Raw genomic sequence first — 23,331 nt, forward strand, 5'->3', positions numbered from 1 at the left:
GCCCTGATTGAATCTGCTCCATGGTACTCGCAGGTACACTTTGCCCTAAGGTGCAGAAGCCGGAGAGAGCTGAAAACTCTTCTTGGGAGGTGCTGAGGCCTGTCACAGCTTTTCTGGGAAAGGCAAGTTTGTAAAGTAAAATGTGAGACTGTATGGCAAACGCCAACATTCGTGCTGAGAGCCTAGTTACTCATTTACTCTGCCTGCATGCCCCAAGCAGGCTGGCCCTGCTTCTTACTCCTCCTTTTCAGCTGTAGGCTCCCTTTTCAATTAAAAGCTTTAGGTATTTTACAGATAAGCTATTGACATTTCAGCACCCCATAAAGTCCCTCCTGCATAATGGACTGTGAATGAAAATAATAATAGTCTACAGTACCTGCTGACCTGTGGAAAGAAGAGAGTTCCCTTTTAGTGCTGTGTCTGAAGCAGAGTTTCCTTTTCAATTACTGTTTTGCCAGATTTGCCCAGCAGCACAGTTTCTGGTGGGGACAGTGGACTGCCTTCAGCAGAGTCTGGAAGGTGTTTACTGAACCCGATGTACAGGCTGTATCCAAAACTGGCCTGAAGACTCTGCTGTCCGTTTTTGCGACTGAACTTAAAACTTTGGTTAAGGGTCTTGGGTTTGCAGTGTGACTTCACTTTCTGGAACTTTGTAAAAAGTGCCAAACTCAACCGGCAGTTTGCTTGGGGGGACGGGGTGGAGCCACGTACCCTATCAGACAAGAATGGCTGCATTGCTTTGGCTGCTTTGAGCTCAGGAATTTCCAAGTTGTTCAACAATAGCCACACCCTTAGATCTGCTCTGAGGGCAGGCATATTTCATGGCTTGGCTTCATAACAGATGGAAGTTGTCTGGATGGGGGCTGGGGAAGAGGTCAGAGCAGGATTTTGTCCATTTCCCTCCTCAGGCATGGACAAAAGGGGAAAAGTCTCCGCTGTATTTCAAGAGGTATCGAACTACTTGCTTATGCTTTGCCCCGAATGGATTGCACAGTCTTACCTCTGTGCGGGGTTAAACTGGCGCGGGTTCTTATTCTGAATTTTAGCCTGCTTCGCTCATTTGAGGCAGTATGGGGGATAGCCCATGAATGGCTTCTTCAACAGTAACAGCTGGGAGACTCTGGAGGTGTATACACTGAAGGATAGCATTTCAGCTAACTGGAGAAGTGTAACAAGAGTGAGATCTTTATCAAGTTGCCTGGGAAAGGGACACCAGACTGGCTTGGAGAAGCTCAAAACAGAATCAGCCAGACTCTGTTAATAAGCCCCAGTTTGGCTTTTTGGAAATCTGAGACAAGACAACCACAGAACTAGGAAGTAAATAGGGATCTTCCTTTCTGATTTTCTTAAAACCAGTGGTCGTATCCATCACCTTCAGTTGAGAAAAACGCTTCAAGCTCTTCACATTTTTTGGGCCCTTGGATTTCTTGGACTGTGACCATACTTGCATTACCATGGACACTGCCCAGTAACCCTGGGGATTGTAGCTGCTGGAGGGTGCTGGACATGCTTCTGGAAGTTCCTGACATAATACCCTGGGTCCTTGCTGGAACTACTTAAATTAGAGCTAAGCTGGTTTAGGTTTCAAGGTTACCAGAATTTATTCCAGTGCTTCTTTGTCTGATGAAGCCACCTGAAATTAAAATCAGGTCTTGCTTCAGTAGTCGGAGGATGTTTTACCTAGGAACACTCTTTGGATGTGTTTCCCAGTATAATAGAAACAGCCGTCCCAGATAGCTTTGTTTTTGGCCAATGAAGGCGGGACAAATAATCTTTAATGGCTGCTGTTAAATATTGAATCTTGATTGTTCAAAAGCAGTGATGTGGGTTTTCTGAGAAAATAATGAACTAGAAAATTTTCCAACACAAATTTAATTAATTTAAACATTTAATGTTACCAAATATAAATGTTAGCAAAAGAAGGCAAATATACCATGTGCAAGCCTAGACCATGTACAAGCACTGTCCATACTTCATGGCCCACATTTAGCCCACCTAAAATGATTGATTCGCAGCTCAGCAGACCAGACAACTTACTAAACAGACTATATTTACATATGTAGGGCAGAAAATTTCCCATGGAAAAATACAGCACTGGAAAATGTGTCACCCCACATCATTCTTCAGAAGACCCTTCTCCAAAAGCTCTTGGGGAAACATAAAACTCAGTCAGATAAGAGGGCAGATGAAATCCCACCCATTTCAGTGGGGTATTCAATGGGGGGGGTGAACCATGGACTCTTCACTGTCGCCTCCTAATTCCATCATGGGCCTGGATGCAGAATAATCTGAAGACTAAATTTATTATTTCATCTTATTAAATTTGTATCCCACTCTCTATCCCGACAAAGTCCAGGCTCAGAGCAGCTAGCATCCATTAAAATACAATCCAAAACATAATATATAACAAATTCAATACAACTCTTAACAATAAAATAAAATGTAACAATTCATGCCACTGGATCCTAGAGGCACATTAGTCCCGTAGTTCTTGCCAACAGTGGACTCTGAATGTCGGATGGGTGCTGTCTGAACAGCGCTTGGAAAAGTTCTGGTTCCCAGCAATAGGGCACGTGCAAAACTGAGGGAATAGGCTGAGGTTTCAGTGTGGGCACTGGTTTTAGGGCCAGATTAAGTGCTTCAAACTCGTCTGTTTCTGGTTCTATTGTGGTGCCTCCTCTAGAGAGTCTCGCTAGCCCGTTAACACTTTTGCACGAGGCAAAGCTGTGAGAGCATTGTGCCAGACTTTTCATAGCTGAAGCATTCTTTTTTTCCAGAATTAAAATTGGAGGTTCACGAGCGTCGCTGTTTTGTTTTGTTTTGGGATCAGCAACCTTAAAGATAAAACATTAGCCCTTTTGTTGGTCAGAGATGCTTCCAGAAGGTGACGTTGAAAAATTGAGAGGTTGGATTTAAGGGAGCTTGAGGGGAAAGGACTGTTGGGAAACATCGACAAGTATGTTTAGCCTGAAGAGGAGAAGACAGAGGTGATATGGCACCATCCTCTACGTGACAGCCCTTCAAGTCTTCAAGTACTTGAAGGGCTGTCACGTAGAGAATGGTGCCAAGTTGTTTTCTGTTGCTCCCAAAGGTTGTACCAGAACCAACGGGTTGAAATTAAATCAAATAGGAAAACAGTTGTGGGGGCAGGGTTTTTTCCCTGCTTTCCCCCCGTATTTTCTCTGGTCAGCATCTTTACCAGTTAACCAAATCTTTGTATATATTAATTTATACGTGTGAATTACATCCCTTCAGTGGAAAGCAGTGTTAAGTTGGGCCATTCAGTGCTGAGATGTTCTGTCACAATGGGTTTGTCATAGGTGGCTTAGGGAGACTGAGGCAGCCCGGTGAATGGTCAGTGCATCACTCTAAAAAGCCACAGCTTTGCAATAGAAAGGAGTCAGTTGCGTATGTGCTCAGAATTGTTCAAGGTCAGTCGAGTCAGCGACAGATGTGCCTTGTCAGTTGTGCTGAAGATGGATCCCCAGCCTCTAGGGCAGCACTGAAGACTAGTAGGTAGAGCCAGCATGATGTAGTGGTTAAGAGCGGTGGTTTGGAGTGGTGAACTTTGATCTGGAGAACAGGGTTTTATTCCTCACTTCTCCACATGAGCGGTGGAGGCTAATCTGGTGAACTGCCTGGCCATAGTAATTGTAGGAATCAGTGGTTACAAAGACCAAGGCAGGCATCCGCAGCAGAGAGGTTTGTCCAAGTTTTCCTAGGCCTTCCCATCTCTGAGCCTGAGGGGTTGGCCTAGCAGTTGTTCCTTCCGAAGAAACTGTATTCTTGCAGTTAAGCGTTTAACTCAAGGCAAAAGCATCTCCGTGAAGTATTAGCAGAAATGTTCGATTGCAGCCCAGTGAAAGCTCAAACTCAGCCATAGATCTGTGTCTTCCTTTCCAAATGACAGTAGTATCCTGTTAACCTCAGTAGTAGCACTTTCCCTGCCCTGCTGCACAGCCGCTTCGCTTTGGAGCAAAGTTGTTGCTTGTCTTGAATTCCTTGGCAAGAAGGAAATGGTGGCGCTCTCTATTGTGTTGTGGAGAGGAAGGGAGTATGCAGTCTTTGAAAAGAGACCTTGAAGGGTGATTTGTGGGACTACTGCTAAATCCGCTGCCAACTAGATCTGCTGCCAGCTATCTCCTTACAGCTATGGGGGCAGTAAACAGATAAATGCCGCTGTGGTAAACTTGCAGGAAGCCAGCCTCCTCCAGGCCGTTTCACGCTTGACGCAGAAGCAGGCACGGGTTTGCTGCCCGGGATTTGTTCACTGTGGCCACCCTTGGCTGCCAGACCAGGGTACCTACCCTATTTATGATGTTCACCTTTGGCATGTTCCCACATTGCACTGAGCATGCGCTGAACAGTATAGGCGCCTGCTAAAAAGACAAATGTGCGAAGGGAGGTTTAGAGAAACTTAAAAAATGCCAGATGGAATATAACATGCTTGGGATGAGCTAAATATGTTGGCCTGTACAGGAAGAGGTTCTGGCGATGCTTCTGAGGGTTGACTGCTTATCCGTTTGGTCCCCGGCCGGCAGTCTTTAGGAGAATTAGTGTAAGAAATTTGGGCCAGTGCCCCCCAGTATTCTTCCCTTGACAGTTTCCAAGGAAGGCACCTGGGGAGGGGCTGTGGCTCAGCGGTAGAGCATCTGCTTGGCATGCAGAAGGTCCCAAGTTCAATCCCTGGCATCTCAAGTTAAAGGGACCAGGTAAGTAGGTGATGTGAAAGACCTCTGCCTGAGACCCTGGAGAGCCGCTGCCAGTCTGAGTAGACAATACTGACTTTGATGGACCAAGGGTCTGTTTCAGTGTAAGGCAGCTTCATGTGTTCAAGGCTTCAACGTAGTGGCTCTTTCTTCTAAGGGGGAAGTCTACCCTTGGTTGTGGGCACCGTTGGGGCAGCTCTGCACCTTCCTCTGTGATTTCTGATCCTGTTCCATGCAGGCAAATGAAGGGAGGGGCGCACAAAATGCACACACCCTTCCTGCTTTCCCCACCCTTCCTGCTCATTTCCTCTACCACTTCAGTTCTGGATCGTCCTCTTGCTCTCACAGTACCTGAGTAGAATGTAGCAACATGCTCTCAACTTACCTTTTTTTTCCTTTTCTGTTTCTCTTCCAGCGGGGATCTGACGAGCTTTTCTCTACTTGTGTCACTAACGGACCCTTTATCATGAGCAGCAACTCTGCTTCTGCAGGTAAAATTTTGCCAGCCCCTAGGAGTTTAGCGTTTTGCGCTGGAGGGGTTTTTTTAGCCCATGTCCCTTACACTTATTTGCATGCTTGTTCTGGTTGACTTGGCTACTACATTGTCTTGTTGGGGGGGGGGTCAGCAGATTCCTCCCCCCTTCCTGCCTTTGTCTCTTTTTCTAGTTGCGCATGCTCATGAAGTGCACAGCCTAGCTTAGACAAGCAGGTCAAGGTAAAGAGGGCAGGTGGCAGCAAGCATGCATATCAGTAGGACCACTGTAGGGGCACTCCTGAGCACTGAATAGGTTTATTTATTTACAAAGTGCAGAACAATAAAATCAATAAAACCTTAAGATATAATTTAAATACATTTGAAAAATAACCCAAATCATTTCAATAAATAGGGGAGGGGTACTTCCCCTGATAGAGCCCCGTAGCACAGAGTGGTAAGCTGCAGTACTGCAGTCCAAACTGCTCACGACCTGAGTTTGATCCCAATGGAGGTTGGTTTCAGGTAGCTGGCTCAAGGTTGACTCAGCCTTCCATCCTTCCGAGGTCGGTAAAATGAGTACCCAGCTTGCTGGTGGTAAAGGGAAGATGACTGGGGAAGGCATTGGCAAACCACCCCGTAAACAAAGTCTGCCCAGTAAACATTGGGATGTGACGTCACCCCATGGGTCAGGAATGATCCGCTGCTTGCACAGGGGACTACCTTTACATTTACCTACTCCCCCCGATGGTGTTAAAATCACCTAGTGGATTCTCTGCAGCTTGCTAGATGGAACTGACCTCCCCCTAAAATGGGGGAAAGGGCTCAGCAGTGGGAAGGGGAAAAAAGGACTACCATCGCTGGCCTCAACCATAAGCCCGGCAGAATAGCTCTGTCTTACAGGACTTGAAGAATTCTTGAAGGTCCCACAGGGCCCTGATCTCACATGGGAGGCTGTTGCACCAGGCAGGGGCCAGGGCAGAGAAGGCCCTGGTCAAGGCCAGCCGGACACCTTGGGCCGGGGACCACAAGCAAGTTGTTGTTTTGTGATCGTAAGTTTCTCTGGGTAACATACCAGGAGAGGCGGTCTCGAAGATGCGAAGGTCCCAGACCGTGTAAAGCTTTAAAGGTCATAACCAGCACCTGGAACCTGACCCAATCTTCCAACTGGGACCAGTGCAGTTGATGGAGCACTGGAATAATGATCTCGCGGTGAGGTACCAGTAAGCGACCTCGCTGCGGCATTCCGTACCAGCTGGAGACTTCGAGTCAGTCTCAGTTTGTTGAGTTTGTAGGGAGGGGAAAACAGCTTTTAAAAGCAGGCTTCTTGGCTGCCTGCCTCCATATGTGAGACTGGCTTGGAGCATCTTCATAACATATTGGAGCATCTTCACAGCAATCGATATCCGTGAATGGCAGGTGTGCATTCTTGGCGTCCAGTGGCTACAGATCGCCCTTTGGCTGAACACTGCCACAACCCACGCTCTTCCCAGAAGTACTTAAGAGTTGGGCGGCCTAGGGTAAACCACAAGGGAGTGTGGAGAAATTGCCATCCCTTATTGCTGTAGCATTGTCTGGGTGAGCTGCAGACCTTGATGCTTGCTGAATAGGGTGCACAGTAGAAAAGTTTGTGGTTAGCCATTATGCAGTAACTGCCTAGAGCAGGGTGCTGCTCAGAGGTGCTACTTGGCAAACCGTGAAGGAGATAATGTTGGAGTCCCTATTACTTACCTGGATAGCCCCAGGCTAACTTGATCTTGTCAAATCTCAGAAGCTAAGTAGCGTCAGCCCTGGTTAGTATTTGGATGGGAGACCTCCAAGGAATACCAAGGCTATGATGCGGAGGCATGAAAGGACCAATCACTTCTGTTAGATTCTTGCCTTGAAAACCCTAATGGGTTTTATTTATTTAATTACATTTTTACCCCGCCGTCCCCAGCCTGCAGGCCAAGCTCACAGCAGCTTACAAACCCAGGGAAAAATCAATAAAACCTTAAGATATTCTTTAAATACATTTAAAATAACCCATATCAGATTCAATAAATACAGGCGTAATACTCCCCCCAATGGCGCTAAAATCACAAAAAGTTGTCTGCAGTTGCCATAAATTGGCTGCTACAGCAACAGAAAAGAGAAAGACATTTTGGAGGGCATTGATTCAGGAGTGACTTGACAGCACTTAATGCACGTGTGGTTAAGGTGTCGGACTAGGAGCTGGGAAACCCAGGTTCGAATCCCCAGTCATGCCATGGAAACTTGCTGGGTGACCGTGGGCCAGTCACACGCTTTCAGCCTCGACCCTGGCAAGTATTTGGATGGGCGACCTCCAAGGAACACCAGGGTCATGACGTGGAGGCAGGCAGTGGCAGACTACCTAAAGGGGAAGGGCTGTGGCTCAGTGGTAGAACCTGTGCTTAGCGTGCAGAAGGTCGCAGGTTCAATCCCTGGCATCTCCAGTTAAAGGGACTAGGCAGGTAGGTGATGTGAAAGACCTCTGCCTGAGACCCTGGAGAGCCGCTGCCAGTCTGAGTAGATAATGCTGACTTTGATGGACCAAGGGTCTGGTTCAGTATAAGGCAATTTATGTGTTCATGCGTATCTTCAAACATCTCTTTCCTTAAAACCCCCACTAGGGGGTCAGCATAAGTCAGCTGTGACTTGACAGCACAAAAAAAATTACCTGCAAGCTTGACATGGCATCCCTGTGGTGCTGGTCTCTGTTGCTGTGCGGCGTGTCTCACCACATGGTTTGTTCCTGCGCTAGTGCAGGATCTGCTCCTGCTGTCTACAAGAGACATGAACCTGCTGCTCACCGAGTCCCCAGTAGCTTGGGGAAGGAGCCCCTGCACGAAAGAGGTGCAGTTTCAGGCTGATCCCCTGTTTCACTTTCATATGGATCGGTCCTAAAAAAGTAATACCAAACCAGAGCTGCTTGGCCACAAACAACCCTGGCATCTGTCAAGACTTGTGGAAATGCTAATTGTATCGTAGGCGATTGAAATACAAATTAGACTTTGCCCTCCAGGACACAATATCTCTGGAAATATAGTGTGTGCCCTTCTGGTTTGGAGTGATCTGGAGAACTGGGTTTGATTCCCCACTCCTCCACATGAGAGTAGGATGCTAATCTGGAGAACCGGGTTTGATTCCCCACTCCCCCCACACGAACGGCGGACTCTCACCTGGTGAACCGGGTTTGTTTCCTCCACATGAAGAACAGTTGGTTTTTATATGCCAACTTTCTCTACCACTTAAGGAAGAATCAAACCGGCTTGCAATCTCCTTCCCTTCTCCTCAACAAACACCATATGAGGTAGGTGGGGCTAAGAGAGCTGTAACTAACCCAAGGTCACCCAGCTGGCTTCATGTATGGGAGTGGGGAAACAAATCCAGTTCACCAGATGATCCTCTGCCGCTCATGTGCAGGAATCAAACGGGGAATCAAACCCGTTTCTCCAGATCAGAGTCCTCTGCTCCAAGCCACCACTCTTAATCACTAAACTACGCTGCTGGGTGACCTTGGGCTAATCACAGTTCTCTCAGCCTCACCTGCCTCACAAGGTGTCTGTTGTGGGGAGAGGAAAGGAAGCCGTTTTGAGACTCCTTAAAAGGTAGAGACAATCAGCATATAAAAACAAACTCTTCTTGTTTTTCTGAAGAGAAGGGCCCCCCAGGACCCCAGTTGTGCTTGGGGGAAGTCTGTATTCTGTGGGTTTTTTTAAAAATAGGGGGTAATAGGGAAGTCTGTACTGAAACTCTTGACTTTGATTGTGGAGGTTGTGTAACTAACTGACGCGTGAGTTCAGGCTGGGTGTGGTCCTCCTAAGGCGCAGCTGGCTGCACAGGTTGCATTGTTCCTGTCAGTTGCGAGCTGGGCAGAGCAAGAAGTGGAACGTTGGAAGCCTGCTTCGAAATTGGGGGTTTGGGGTGGTGGAGCTGCTTGGCATGGGTGTAATTAGAACACTTAAGAACAAAAGAAAAGCCCTGCTTGATCAGGCCAGGGTCCATCAAGTCCAGCAGTCTGTTCACTCAGCGGCCAACCAGGCGCCTCTGGGAAGCCCACAAGCAAGACGACTGCAGCAGAATTATCCTGCCTGTGTTCCACAGCACCTAATATAATAGGCCTGCTCCTCTGATACTGGAAAGAATAGGTATGTGTCATGACTAGTATTAATTTTGACTAGTAGCCATGGGTAGCCTTTCCTCCTCCATGAATATGTCCACTCCCCTCTTAAAGCCTTCCCAAGTAGGCAATCATCACCACATCCTGGGGCAGGGAGAAAAGCCCTGCTGGATCAGGCCAAGGCCCATAACATCCAGCAGTCTGTTCACACAGTGGCCAACCAGGTGCCTCTAGGAAGCCCCACAAACAAGATGACAGCAGCAGCATTGTCCTGCCTGTGTTCCACAGCACCTAATAGAAGAGGCCTTCTCCTCTGATACTGTGCAGAATAGGGATACATCACGACTAGCATCCATTTTGACTAGTAGCCACGAATAGCGCCCTCTCCACAAACATGTCCATTCCCTTCTTAAAGCCTTCCAAGTTGGCAGCCATCACCACATCCTGCGGCAGGGAGTTCCACAGTTTTAACACTTGCTGTGGCGAGGCTTCTAGGTCGGTTCCTCCCCCCTTTTTTTTGTAGTTTGTGCTCGTGGGGAAACAAAAGGTTGGGGCTTGGCTGATTTCAGGCCTCCTTGCTTGCCCCTGGTGTTCGAACCTTCAGTGTTAACAAATGTGCTTGGCTGGAGTAGTTGGCAATACTGACCATAGTCCAAGAGGTGATCTGAATTGAATACCGGTGAGTCTCCAGGTAGTATCGGAAGATCAACTGAGAGAATGAAGTGCTATCAAAATAGAACAATGTTCTCTCCCCCCCGCCCCCCATTCAAAGCTGTGTTGCTATGTATGTGTTTGTGAAGATGGAAGGATAAATACGGACCTGGGAAGCAACAGCAGTGCGACCTGGTGTGAACTTCGATGTGTGCTCAATAATGTGCGAAAAGCAGCTGGTTGGGGAGTGCTGGGTGGGATACGGCTGTGGCAGAAGTTTAACCCATGCCCTCCCAATCTCTTTTCAGCCAATGGGAATGACAGCAAAAAATTCAAAGGGGACAATAGAAGCGCAGGCGTCCCATCACGAGTAATCCACATCCGCAAGCTCCCCAGTGATGTTACCGAAGCTGAAGTGATTTCCTTGGGTTTGCCCTTCGGCAAGGTCACAAACCTCCTGATGCTGAAAGGAAAGAACCAGGTACTTTGCTTGCTCTTTAAATTGCAGAATGGCAGCCCTATTGAGCTCCAGGCCTTCTCTGTCCCTTTTTAAATCAAGTAGCCTGATTAATACCTGTTTAGAAATAAAAAAGAATACAATGCCTATTGCCAACATGGTGTAGTGGTTAAGAGCAGTGGTTTGGACCGGTGGACTCTGATCTGGAGAACCTGGTTTGATTCCCCACTCCTCCACATGAGTGGCGGAGGCTAGTCTGGTGAACCGGGTTGATTTCCCCGCTCCTACACATGAAGCCAGCTGTGTAACCTTGGGCTAGTCACACTCTCTCAGCCCCACCCACCTTACAGGGTGTCTGTTGTATGTGTGGGAGAAGGTGATTGTAAGCCGGTTTGATTCTCCCTTAAGTGGTAGAGAAAGTTGGCATATAACAACCGACTCTTCTTTTTCAGATGCTAGTCTTTTTCCTTCCTTGTCTCTTAAGCAGGCCTGGTAACTTTCTTGGTTTCCATCCCCCCAGTTCTATGCCTTCCTTAACCGAGAGCTAAAATTCTCAGGTTGCCGAAGCCTGCCTCTGCAGGCAAAAACCAGGCTTGACTGCTGTTGCTAACTATTAAGCATATCCTAACCATGGTTCTGGCATTTTAAAATTCTGCTTCTGAAACTACCCCCACCTTTATGTTACGCTCAAGATCTTTGGTCGGATGAGCTTGAAATAAAAGGAAAGGAACTACCCCCACCTGATGTGTGGTGCATGGACTGACCTGCCTTTGTTGAGGGCCAGCGTGGTGTAGTTTTTAAGAGCGACAGACTCTAATCTGGGGAACCAGGTTTGATTCCCCACTCCTCATGTGCGGCAGACTCTAATCGGGTGGACTGGGCTTGTTTCCCCACTCATGCACATGAAACCTGCTGGGTGACCTTGGGCCAGTCACAGTTCTCTCCGAACTCTCTCAGCCCCACCTACCTCAGAAGGTGTCTGTTGTGGGGAGAGACTCAAAGATATACATACACATATAAATACATAATTCAAATTCTCATATTTTTTCCCATAGACTGCATCTGTCGCCATGTTTTTTTGTGTTGTTAAATGATGGTTCTAGTATATCTTTGAGTCTGGAATGTTGATTGCTTAGACCACTGAAGAAGGCTGCATGGCCGAAACACATATGGTCAGGGTATAATTGTGTTACTTTATGTTTTACTGTGTTATGTGATAGTCAAAAAGGGCAAGAGTCCAGTAGCACCTTAAAGACTAACAAAAATATTTTCTGGTAGGGCATGAGCTTTCTGAAGAAGTATCTGAAGAAGTGAGCTGTGGCTCACGAAAGCTCATACCCTACCAGAAAATATTTTTGTTAGTCTTTAAGGTGCTACTGGACTCTTGCCCTTTTTGACTACTGCAAACAGACTAACACGGCTACCCACTGTGTGTTATGTGAGCATGTCAATTTGGTAGGCTGTTGCAATGCCCTGTATGTGTTGTATGTGGTATTAGATTTTATCTTGAAATAAACGTATACATATTTTGTACTTACATAATTTTTAGAGTATATAACCTTGGGCCTTGGATTTTTACTTCATTTATATTTTCTTGACCTTTTGGATACATAATTCTGGTCTTTAGGGTTAAGTTTTTCCCCCCTTTGTTGCTGATGTGACAAATTCTTCCTCGCCAGGCTTTCATAGAGATGAACACCGAAGAAGCCGCTAACACAATGGTGAGCTACTATACGACAGTCACTCCAGTCCTCCGGAGCCAGGCCATCTACATCCAGTTCTCCAACCACAAAGAGCTCAAGACTGATAACTCCCCAAACCAGGCGGTGAGTTCTGCTTGGGGCTGTCCCCGGCATTGCTTCCTTGGCTTGAGTCCTCATTCTCTAGGCTCCTGCGAAGGGTTGTTGATATTCCTGGCTGCGGACACCAGGACCTTTGTGCCAAAATAACAGGTGGCACTCAAATGGCCTGTCCACTCAGATGTGGGTCCATTTGACTTGCAAGGATGGCATATTACCGGGGCGGGGGGGACGAGATCATGTTAGGGTGACCAGGAATGAAGCAGAAGCTCATCTTAGACTTGTAGTGAGAGAAATGAGTGGTGTCGATGGGTAGTTCAGGATTGTTGCGGAGGGGTGTGCCAGTTCTAGGACGATGTGGCTAGCGGAGTAAAGTGGGTGGGGTACAGATGGCCTTGCTAGATCAGACTGCAAGTTCCTGTTGGCCCAGTAACACCCCCTAGGAAGCTCATGGGTAAAAGAGGCATGGCTCAAATGGTGGAACACACCAGCTCCATCCTGGCACTCCAGTTAAAGGGTGTCAGGAAAAGCCCTTTCTCTTCCTGAGACGACAGAGAGCTGCTGGCATCAGAGGAAATAATACTGGGCTAGATAGGTGATGGAAGGGCAGCTTTGTACGCCCAGAACCTGATAACCCTTTGAGAGAACACATGAAGCTGCCTTATACTGAATCAGACCCTGGGTCCATCAGAGTCAGTATTGTCTACTCAGACTGGCAGTGGCTTTCCAGGGTCTCCGGCAGAGGTCTTTCCCATCACCTACTTGCCTGGTCCCTTTAACTGGAGATGCCGAGGATTGAACCTGGGACCTTCTGCATGCCAAGCAGTGACTCTACCATTGAGCCATGGCCCCTCCTTGAGGATCTGTTCCTAAGTATCATGGCTTACAGGGCAGAGAGATGTGTGTAAATTGACTATTTTTGTCTAAGAGCTTCTTACGTCGGAGCCCTCAGAACATCCTAGTCAGTGGCAACACAGGAACGTGAAGTATTGCATCACCTGAACTGTCCAGATCCACCTACTGTGGAAAGGCGTGACAGGCTTGTGTATGAAGTGAATCGTGCGCCTCTCTCCGCTATCATAGCTGTGTCCAAAACCTGTCTGCTTAGAGGCGGGCTCACGAGATATTGGTCCATTGGAGTAGCAGCCGTCCCTTTGCTCTTCCGTGTCGTGTTGCTTTGAGTTGGTAGAAGAGCAGGGGCCAAAGTGAAAACCTGTAAGTGTGTGTGTGTTTGGGATCCTCCCGTGTTAACACCCAGTGCCCTTTGGCTCCCCAGCGTGCTCAGGCGGCCTTGCAAGCGGTGAACTCGGTTCAGTCCGGCAACCTGGCCTTGTCCGCCTCTGCTGTCGATGTCGGGATGGCCATGGCTGGCCAGAGCCCCGTCCTGAGGATCATTGTGGAAAACCTCTTCTATCCGGTGACCTTGGACGTTCTGCATCAGGTGAGAGGCCACCCCACCCCCCGTCCGTCCATTTCAATGGGCATTAATCTGGTATTCGTGGCATTTTGTAGCAAGTTGCGGATTGTAGAATCATAGAGTTGGAAGTGACCACCGGGGTCTTCTAGTCCAACCCCCTGCACAATGCAGGAAATTCACAACTACAATCCCTAGGATCCCTGGCCTGGAGGGAAATTGCTTCCTGACCCCAAAGTGTCATTCGGCACTACCCTGGGCATGCAAGAGAAGGGCCACGAGAGCCAAGCACTGATGCAAACCTTCCTGCCCTCCCTCTCATGATCTGCCTAAGGTCATAGAATCAGCATTGCTGACAGATGGCCATCTAGCCTCTTCTTAAAAACCTCCAGGGAAGGAGAGCTTACCACCTCGCGAGGAAGCCTGTTCCACTGAGGAACTGCTCTGTCAGAAAGTTCTTCCTAACGTTTAGCCAGGGACTCTTTTGATTTAATTTCAACCCGTTTCTTCTGGTCTGACCTTCTGGGGCAACAGAAAATGACTCGGCACCATCCTCTATATGACAGCCCTTCAAATACTTGAAGGCAGGTCCAGTTATGTTGGGTCCAGTGGTGCCTTTCTCCCTAAATGTGTTGGCTGCAGATGGCTTTGGCCAAAGGGTATCTACCCCACTGGATCTGTTAAGCATGGCTTTAGGCCAGTGGTGGGGATACCTATTTCAGACTTTCGGTCCTCTGAGTAGCAGAGGCTCCCGGGAGGAAAGTAAGTTAGCAGTTTAATGCAGCAAAGGAAAATCAGGGAGCTTAACAGCTTGCTTTGTGTTGGGCAGGATTAATGATCTAGGTTTCCATTGTCAGAATAAACTTGAGGCTCCTGTACCTTTGGAGAACCCCCACAAAAGAGGTCTGTTTGATTCAGCCGCATGGCCAAGAAACTGCCTTGTGCAGAGTTCTCACACTCGGTCAGAAGGATGCATCCTGTCCTACGCTGGCTGCCATATTTGGCACTTGCGAACAGCTGCAGTACCCAGCGGTACTTGCCAGCTGTAGACTTTCTGGTGGGAATGGCTGGGATGCAGCTGTCTGGACTCGAGATGCTTGCGTGCAGGAGACCGGAGTCACCTCCCTGCTCCACAGAATGCGGGAAATGCCTCGGGGAAAGGAACGCCTCCAAAATAGTCATCTTGCGACTCAACCTTTTTTTTTTCTCCACACACACCCCCCTTTGGCAGATCTTCTCCAAGTTTGGCACAGTACTGAAAATAATCACGTTCACCAAGAACAACCAGTTCCAGGCCCTCTTGCAGTATTCGGACCCCATGAGCGCTCAGCACGCCAAATTGGTGAGTTCCCCTGAGTGCAGGAGCACGTGGTAGTGGGCAGAGAGCTGCTTCAACCATAGTGGAAGTGTTTTGTAACCCACATTCTCACAAACACACACACACAAAAAAGCTTAGAGGGGAAATCGGCATTAGCATGGGTGTCAGGCCCATAATGGTTGGTACTGCTTGGTCATCTGGGTGGGTGAATTGGACACAGAAACATAGTTGGAAGGGACCACCAGGGTCAACTAGTCCAACCGCCTGCACAATGCAGGAAATTCACAGCTAACTCCCACATACACACACCCTGTGACCCCTACTCCATGCCCAGAAGATGGCCAAGATGCCTTCCCTCTCACCATCTGCCTAAGGTCATAGAATCAGCATTGCTGACAGATGGCCAACTAGCCTCTGCTTAAAAACCTCCAGGGAAGGAGAGCCCACCACCTCCCGAGGACATGCCGAGAATTAATTGCGGAGCATTCCTTGTTGGGTCGCTTCCCTTTGGCTCAGTGGCAAGCCACAGTGGAAGGGATCTCTGCACTGGTGAGCCATCCTTAGGGCGGTTCCCCCGGCAGGCCAGCGTGCCCAGAGACTGAAGTACCCAGTTGGGATGGGGCAGGAAAGTGGGCGTGAGGCTCAGAGCCACGGCTGAACATGCGCATGCTCAAGCTGTGGTTTGAGTTCTCTGAGTGGCGGTGAGCGCAAGCCCCTGTTTGGTGTCTGAACTGAGCCACGCTAGGGATCCATGGGCTCAGCGGTAGAGCATCTGCTTGGCATGCAGAAGATCCCAGGTTCAGTCCCCTGCACCTCCAGTTAAAGGGACTAGGGAAGTAGGTGATGTGAAAGACCTCTGCCTGAGACACTGGAGAGCCGCTGCCAGTCTGAGTAGACAATACTGACTTTGATGGACCGAGGTTCTGATTCAGTATAAGGCAGCTTCATGTGTTCATGTGTGCCTTGTATGGCCACGGACAGTACAGCAGCAGCGTGTGCTCTGTAAGTCAAGTCCATCCGACAGTGGCTTGGCTCACAGTATGTATGAAGTGTGAATAGTGTTGCAGGTTCCTTTACCGTGTTCTGATTTATTGAAAATCTTTTAGCTTGCACTTCTCCCAATGTTGCTATAGTCTTCAGTTCCCATCCGTCCCATTCCCTCCCCCCACAACAACAGTTTGATGTAGTTTTGCCTCTAATTCTGAGCTGAGTAGGCAGCAGTAAGAAGAGGAGTTGCATTTTTATATGCCGACTTCCTCTACCACTTAAGGAAGAATCAAACCGGCTTACAATCACCTTCCTTTCCCCTCCCCACAACAGACACCCTGTGCGGTAGGTGGGGCTGAGAGGGCTGTGACTAGCCCAAGGTCACCCAGCAGGCTTCATGTATAGGAGTGGGGAAACCTACCTGGTTCACCAGATTAGGGTCCACCACTCCAAACCACTGTTCTTAACCACTACACTGCGCAGAATGAGAAGAGCAGGTGAAAGTGTGTGCCATTGCTGTGAGCATGGGTTTCCTGGGGTGCCTCCTCTGCCCCGTGCAGCCGGGGAACGTAGATCTTTTGAATTACTGCTGCAACGTGCGATGGCTTTTCTTGTGCCCACATGCTGAGTAACAGGGCAGCGCAGTGACTTTGGTGCCAGAAGAGAGACAAAGCAGAACGGAGGTGCATAGATTCCAAACACTAAGCCAGTCTGACACAGTCCACAACACACACACACACACACACACACACACACACATGCATACATACTTTGGCCACTCCCTTACATCGTGTCCCACGGTTGTACGGAAGTTCTGGGCCTGGGTCAGGGAGCCCCACAGCGGCTCAATTTCCCTTGTCTGCCTCCCCTCGCTGCAGTCCCTGGACGGGCAGAACATCTACAACGCCTGCTGCACGCTCCGCATCGACTTCTCCAAGCTCACCAGCCTCAATGTGAAGTACAACAATGACAAGAGCCGGGACTACACGCGGCCGGATCTGCCTAGCGGGGACAGCCAGCCCTCCCTCGACCAGGCGATGGCAGCCGCCTTTGGTAAGGGGACTGAGGGGCAGGGGATGGCAAAAGTGTGTCCTGTGAGCTCAGTGGCAGAGCATCTGCTTGGAACGCAGAGGGTCCCAGGTTCAATCCCCGGCATCTCCAGTTAAAGGGACTAGGCAAGTAGGTGATGTGAAAGACCTCTGCCTGAGACCCTGGAGAGGCGCTGCCGGTCTGAGTAGACAATACTGACTTTAATGGACCAAGGGTCCAATTCAGTATAAGGCAGCTTCATGTGTTCATGAGCCTGGAAAATAGGGTTGGAATCTTAGCTTGGGCTGTCAGCTGTCTCTTGACTTCAGTGGTTTTTGGAGTTGTCAACAGCTGCTTTTCCTCCCTGCCCTTTTCCATTGGGTCCTTTTACTGCCCTTCTGTTCCTGCATGTTGGCCGCACATTAAAGTTCTCAGGAACTGCTGGCCCTACGGTGGCCGCGTCTGTCTCTACAGAGCATTCCCTTCAGAATGGGAAACAATCCCACAGCTGGCACAGGTGTGCTCTTAAAAATAGAGAGGTTGGGTTGGACCAACTCCCATTCAAGGAGTAGATCCTCGGCCACACTGAAATGAGCTCATGTATTCTCTGGGAAAAATTCAGAAGTTAGACATTTGCAGTTCTGAAGAGCAGCTGATCTACAGGTAAGATCGCCTTGTCCTCATGAATCTAATGACAGAACACCTCTTTGCTTTTTCCTGTAGGTGCTCCAGGATTAATTTCTGCCTCTCCATATTCAGGGGCTGGCTTCCCTCCCGCTTTTGCAATTCCTCAAGCAGGTATTGTTTCCTCTCCGTGTTGCCTTTCCCAGAAGCTCATGACTTTGCCATTCAGCTAACTCCTCCTCCTCCTTCCCCCTCTGGGCACATCGAGTGCCCTCCCTGCATTGGGCAATCCGGAGCGTTGACCCAAGGGAGGATCCATAACTGGGGTGCCAAGTGTTCCCTCGGGCAGGTCCAGCGGCCTTTTTAAATCTCTGAAGTGAAGGTTCCCAACCCGCGTCACAGACCGCCTTGGGAACGCCTCTGTTTTCCAGGGGGCCCCTGAGCTCTTTGCCGGGATCTTTGAATCCCAGCCAATGGCCAGGCAAAATTTGTGCCTCTCTTGAGTTCCTTTAGGAACGTTTGGAAAAGTAGCTCAAAAGCAGAACGGCTCTGGCCTGTTTTCCCTTCGGTACCGGAAGGTTCAGCCATCTCCCCATGTTTCTGGAGCTCTGGAGGGTTGGGCTCAGGAGACAGTGCCCCGCCTAACAGCCATTTTGTGGGTTCATAAAGCCCATGTTAGAGCTGGACAATGAAGAAAGCTGATAGGAAGAAAGTAGATTCTTTTGAAATGTAGTGTTGGAGGAGAAGGTTACGGATACCCTGGACCCCCCAAAAAAACGAATCAGTGGGTTTTAGAACAAATCAAGCCTGAACTGACCCTAAAAGCTAAAATGACTAAACTGAGGCTGTCGTACTTTGGACATATTATGAGAAGATCAGAGTCACTGGAAAAACAATTATGCTAGGAAAAGTTGAAGGCAGCAGGAAAAGAGGGAAGACCCAACAAGAGATGGATTGACTCCATAATGGAAGCCATGGCTCTCAATTTGCAAGATCTAAGCAAGGCTGTTAAGGATAGGACACTTTGGAGGACATTGATTCATAGGGTCGCCCTGAGTTGGAAACGACTTGACGGCACTTAACACACATAACAAAAACCCAGGTTGAGGTCAGGTAGTGGTAGTGTGTGTGGGCTGGAAGCATTATGTTTGGGGGCTCAAAAGAGTGGGTGCAGCGAGAGGTTACAGGGGAAGCTCTGGAATTTGCTACTCTTCCGGCTGCTGCTCTAATGAGACATCACCTAGAGTACTATGTTCAGATTTGGGCACCGCAATTTAAGAAAGATGTAGACAAGCTGGAATGTGTCCGGAGAGGGCAACAAAGATGGTGAGGGGTCTGGAGACCAAGTCCTATGAGGAAAGGTTGAAGGAGCTGGGTATGTTTAGCCTGGAGAGAAGACTGAGAGATATGATAACCATCTTCTTGAAGGGCTGTCAGAGAGGAGGGTGCCAAGTTGTTTTCTGTCGCCCCAGAAGGTCGGACCAGAACCAACAGGTTGAAATTAAATCAGAAGAGTTTCTGATTAGACAGTAGGAAGAATTTTCTAACAGAGCGATTCCTCAGTGGAACAGGCTTCCTCAGGAGGTGGTAAGCGCTCCTTCCCTGGAGGTTTTTAAGCAGAGGTTAGATGGCCATCTGTCAGCAATGCTGATTCTATGACCTTAGGCAGATGATGAGAGGGATGGCATCTTTGCCATCTTCTGGGCATGGAGTAGGGGTCACGGGGTGTGTGTGGGGGAGGTAGTTGTGAATTTCCTGCATTGTGCGGGGGGGTTGGACTAGATGACCCTGGTGGTCACTGGGGGCAGGGGTTCTAGTGCTGCAGCAGCATCTGGCGGGACTGTCTGGAGTGCAGAGTCCCCAAGTCTCCCTTGGAGTACGTTGGACAGAATTCTACGGTTTCCAAAACATGCTCTGCTCTTTGCAGTTAAAGGGTTCCCATTATTGGGCTGCCTGCTGGTAGCTGCAGAAGCGTGCACACGTCTCTGACCCTTTACGCACCTCAGGAGTGCTCAGGAGCCCATCGCGGCTCCCGCAGAGCGTTCTGCCGTGTGTATTTGCATGCGCAAGGAGCGAAAGACGTGTGCATGCATTCAACGGTTTTGGCTGGTAGTGCCAAAGGGGAGGGGGCTGGCGCAGGAATCTTTCAGTTCTCCTGTGTAGGAGCTGGAGCTGAGATGCCTTGGCTGGAAAGGGTACCCATTTCAAACGGATATGTGGAAATGGCTGGAGTGGGCACAGTCATGGCTTGGCATATGCATGTTACAAGAATGAGGCTCTTCTGGCATGCATTGGTGGGAAGACCTGACGAATGCACCGCTTGTGTTACCATCCCTTCCCCTGCATCCCCTACAACGGATCCGCTTATGTCAGCCTGTGGAGTTGTGCAGATGTGTTTTAAAAGCCAGGTGTCCGGAAACATCTTTCCGTTTTGCCCAGCACCCAAGGAGAGCCAAATGCCAAAATCCTTTGCCCCCCTCCCCTTACCACCTTCTGTACGCCCGAAGCAGAGTTGTTGGTGTCCCAAAGGCTGGAGTGGAGGGACTTCCTCATGACTGAGCTGTCTGGCTTCCGAGTGCTCCTGTAAGAACTCTGAAGGACTCCCTTCCCCTGGGCCCTAAGCACCCCGCAAGTCCAAGCGTTCACCCCGTTAGCAGAGACCCCCCCCCCCCCCCCGGCTGCTGATTTCTTCACTGGTTAATATGTTTTGATTTTTCAGGCCTCTCAGTTCCAAATGTTCATGGAGCTCTTGCTCCTTTGGCTATCCCATCAGCAGCTGCTGCCGCCGCTGCCGCAGGGCGGATTGCTATTCCTGGCCTCAGCGGGGCAGGGAACTCCGTTCTGCTGGTTAGCAATTTGAACCCCGAGGTTAGTGGAAGCCTTGTTGTAATCTCTTCTGTTCGACTTCTCTCACGGTTTTTTTTGCTTCCTTCCGATGACTTTTTTTCGCTCTCACTTCTCTGGAACTGCTTTTTAAAACGAGATTTGTGCTGAAGCCATCCTAAGGGTTGAACCTGTCCTGCCTTGAAAGACAGGTCTGAAGTGGGATCATCAGAAAGGGCAGGTCAGCAGCCACGCCTCATTCTGAGTGGGTCACCGGGGCTGTCAAGGTCTTATTTCCCCCTTCCCGTGCCAGAGGAGCTTCTTTTTACCTTTTTTCGCTGCTGGCTTTGTTTCTCATCCCCCCCAAAGCCAAAGTTCAGAGTGACTTCCTCTCAAAACCTCGCCCTCACACTTTTATCCCCCCATGGTTTTGCCTCTACTTGGGTCTTCCTCTCCATAATAGTAAGAACCACTAGTTCTCCTTTGGCATGTTGTAATGCTTGACGTTGGAGTGACAGCATCTGTCCTGTCCTCTCCGTTGGGTCTCCTGATTCCCCCTCCCCGTGCCAGCTTAGCTTTGTTTTACCTTTTTTTGCAAGTATTATTTCCTTTGCCATGCATTGACACATCCCCCTCCCCCTTTTATGAGATTCCTTAAAATTGTGTGTGCCTTGTTTTCCGCTCCTTAACTTTCTAAATTGTGTTTTCAGTTCCATTTAACTTTTTTTTCCATCGAGTCGAAACATTTGGTTGCCGTTACATGTTCAAGAGGTTGCTAAAATTGGGAGTCTGCAGAATGTCTTTTTGTCCTAGATTTGGACTTGTGCGCAAAGCATACCTTGCATCTAGGGTTTCTCTCTGCAATGGGGAGACCCCTCCATTGCTTGGGACCCTGGATGCATAAAATAACTGATAGCCTGTACCTGAGACTGAATTTCCGCTGCCCTCGTTTATGTCCGAAGCTTCAAAGGGGAGGCATGGATGAGAGAACTGCTATCGATTTGAAACTTACAGGAAATTAACCGTTTTTTAAAACCTTTTGCTGTTCTTTTTTTCTGTCATTATAACTGTTCTCTTCAGGACATGAGATTTTTTGCCAGCAATGCTTGCTCCCAGCATATTCTCAAACCCCCACTGAGCTGTGAGGTTCCTAGTGACCAGGGCTCTCCCTTTTTACCAGGAAGACAGGCCGGGGGGGGGGCGGGGAGGGGGATCAGTTTTAACAGCTCCCTCTCAGGGCTGAGGAGGCAATAATAATGTTAAGTGCCCCTGGCTGTCCATCTGTCCCCGTCCCCCCCAGCTGCACATTTAAACCCCTTTGAAAGGAAGATTTCCCCCAAGGTTTCACGTTTTGATGCCCATTAAAGAACAGTAGAAAAGAGTAGGAGTCCAGTAGCAACTTAGGGACTAACAAAATTTCTGGCAGGTTATGAGCTTTCGTGAGCCACAGCTCTCTTCTTCAGATACAGCCGGAATTCAGATTCTTCAGATACATTCTAGCCGTATCTGAAGAAGAGAGCCAGTGAGGTGTAGTGGTTAAGAGCTGTGGTTTGGAGAGGTGGACTCTAATCTGGAGAGCTGGGTTTGATTCCCCTCTCCTTCACATGAGCGGCGCACACTGATTGGTGAACCGGGTTGGTTTTCCGCACTCCACCACATGAAACCAGCTGGGTGACCTTGGGCTAGTCATGGCTGTGTTAGAGCTCTCTCAGCCCCACCCATCTCACAGGGTGCCTGTTGTGGGGAGGGGCAGGGAAGGAGATTGCAAGCCGGTTTGATTCTTCCTTAAATGGTAGAGAAAGTTGGCATATAAAAACCAACTCTGCTTCTCCTTCTCACGAAAGCTCACACCCTGCCAGAAATTTTGTTAGTCTGTAAGGTGCTACTGGACTCCTACTCTTTTCTAATGTTAGCGACAGACTAACATGGCTACCCATCGGGATCTATCATTAAAGAACAGTTCTGCTTCCCAAAGTGGTACTGGGGTGGGGGTTGGGGAAGTGTAAGGGCTTACGGTCATTAGTATTCACACATTCTAATGTCCAAAAAGGTCAGATTCTCCAGTCAATTTCCCTACATGGTGACCTGTGGTCAGTGATTCAGCGGGAGGAGTTTGGTTTCTTCCCTTTGTGGAAGAATACAGCTGGGTGTGGGAAGGGGGTGGTTTAAGGCCCTACCTTGTTAGCAGCGACGGGGGGAGGGGACAGAGCATCCTCCTTTCTGAAGACATGTGTTTGCTTTGCTCCCTCTGGCGCCAAGAGGTAAAGTAAAACCGTCCCGGGAAGCCGAAATGCCTCTCAGCAGGAGCATGGTCAGGCTTCACGAAAAGGAATGCTGCGTTGGAAAAAAAGAAAACGGAAAGCGATGCGAACCGTTGGTGTCACGATCGAAGTACGCCCAGTGCTGGATTAACTAGCGGGGAAAGCCGTAGTTTTGAGAAACAGTGGGGGGGAGCCTCTTAAATTCAGTGCCCCTCCCGATGTGCCAAGCCGCAACCAGCCGTCCTGTTGGTCAGCACAGCCACCTTTATTTATTATGTTTTTATCCCGCCCTTCCCAACTAAAGCCAGGCTCCGGGTGGCTGACAACATAGTATTTTATTATTTTAATTATAATTCTATCTAAATAATTAAAACATTAGATTATTAATAAACAATAATGGCGCCCTGATCCCGGCTCTCAGATGATGTTGCTATTTCCAGGTTCAGAGAAACCCATGGTATCCTGCCTGGGGAGCCACGAGGTATTAATGGATGGGCATAAGATAGCCTTTACTTAAGATGAGGGCTCTGCCAATGCTGGGGCCCCCGTGACGGAGCGTAGTGAGAATTGCTGAGCAACTTAACTTCATGCCTTTTTGTGTGTTTTTTTAATGAGCTCCTCACTTCATCCATCAAGCTTCTCTTTTTGGGCTAGACACTTTGAT

The 23,331-nt window shown here is 48.9% G+C and overlaps 1 protein-coding gene across 1 annotated transcript in view; it reads left to right on the top strand.

The window, feature by feature from the left end:
* PTBP1 (polypyrimidine tract binding protein 1) overlaps nucleotides 1-23,331 on the top strand; it is a 44,709-nt gene that overhangs the window by 14,730 nt on the left and 6,648 nt on the right. Inside the window, exons 3-10 of the mRNA XM_056844595.1 lie at nucleotides 5,125-5,200; nucleotides 10,264-10,436; nucleotides 12,092-12,238; nucleotides 13,488-13,652; nucleotides 14,857-14,967; nucleotides 16,809-16,983; nucleotides 17,683-17,757; nucleotides 20,303-20,451. Of these exons, the coding sequence (XP_056700573.1) occupies nucleotides 5,125-5,200; nucleotides 10,264-10,436; nucleotides 12,092-12,238; nucleotides 13,488-13,652; nucleotides 14,857-14,967; nucleotides 16,809-16,983; nucleotides 17,683-17,757; nucleotides 20,303-20,451 (1,071 nt within the window). The remainder of the gene's footprint in view (nucleotides 1-5,124; nucleotides 5,201-10,263; nucleotides 10,437-12,091; nucleotides 12,239-13,487; nucleotides 13,653-14,856; nucleotides 14,968-16,808; nucleotides 16,984-17,682; nucleotides 17,758-20,302; nucleotides 20,452-23,331) is intronic.

Source organism: Euleptes europaea, chromosome 2 (genome assembly GCF_029931775.1).
Source record: "Euleptes europaea isolate rEulEur1 chromosome 2, rEulEur1.hap1, whole genome shotgun sequence".
Classification (NCBI taxonomy): domain Eukaryota; kingdom Metazoa; phylum Chordata; class Lepidosauria; order Squamata; family Sphaerodactylidae; genus Euleptes; species Euleptes europaea.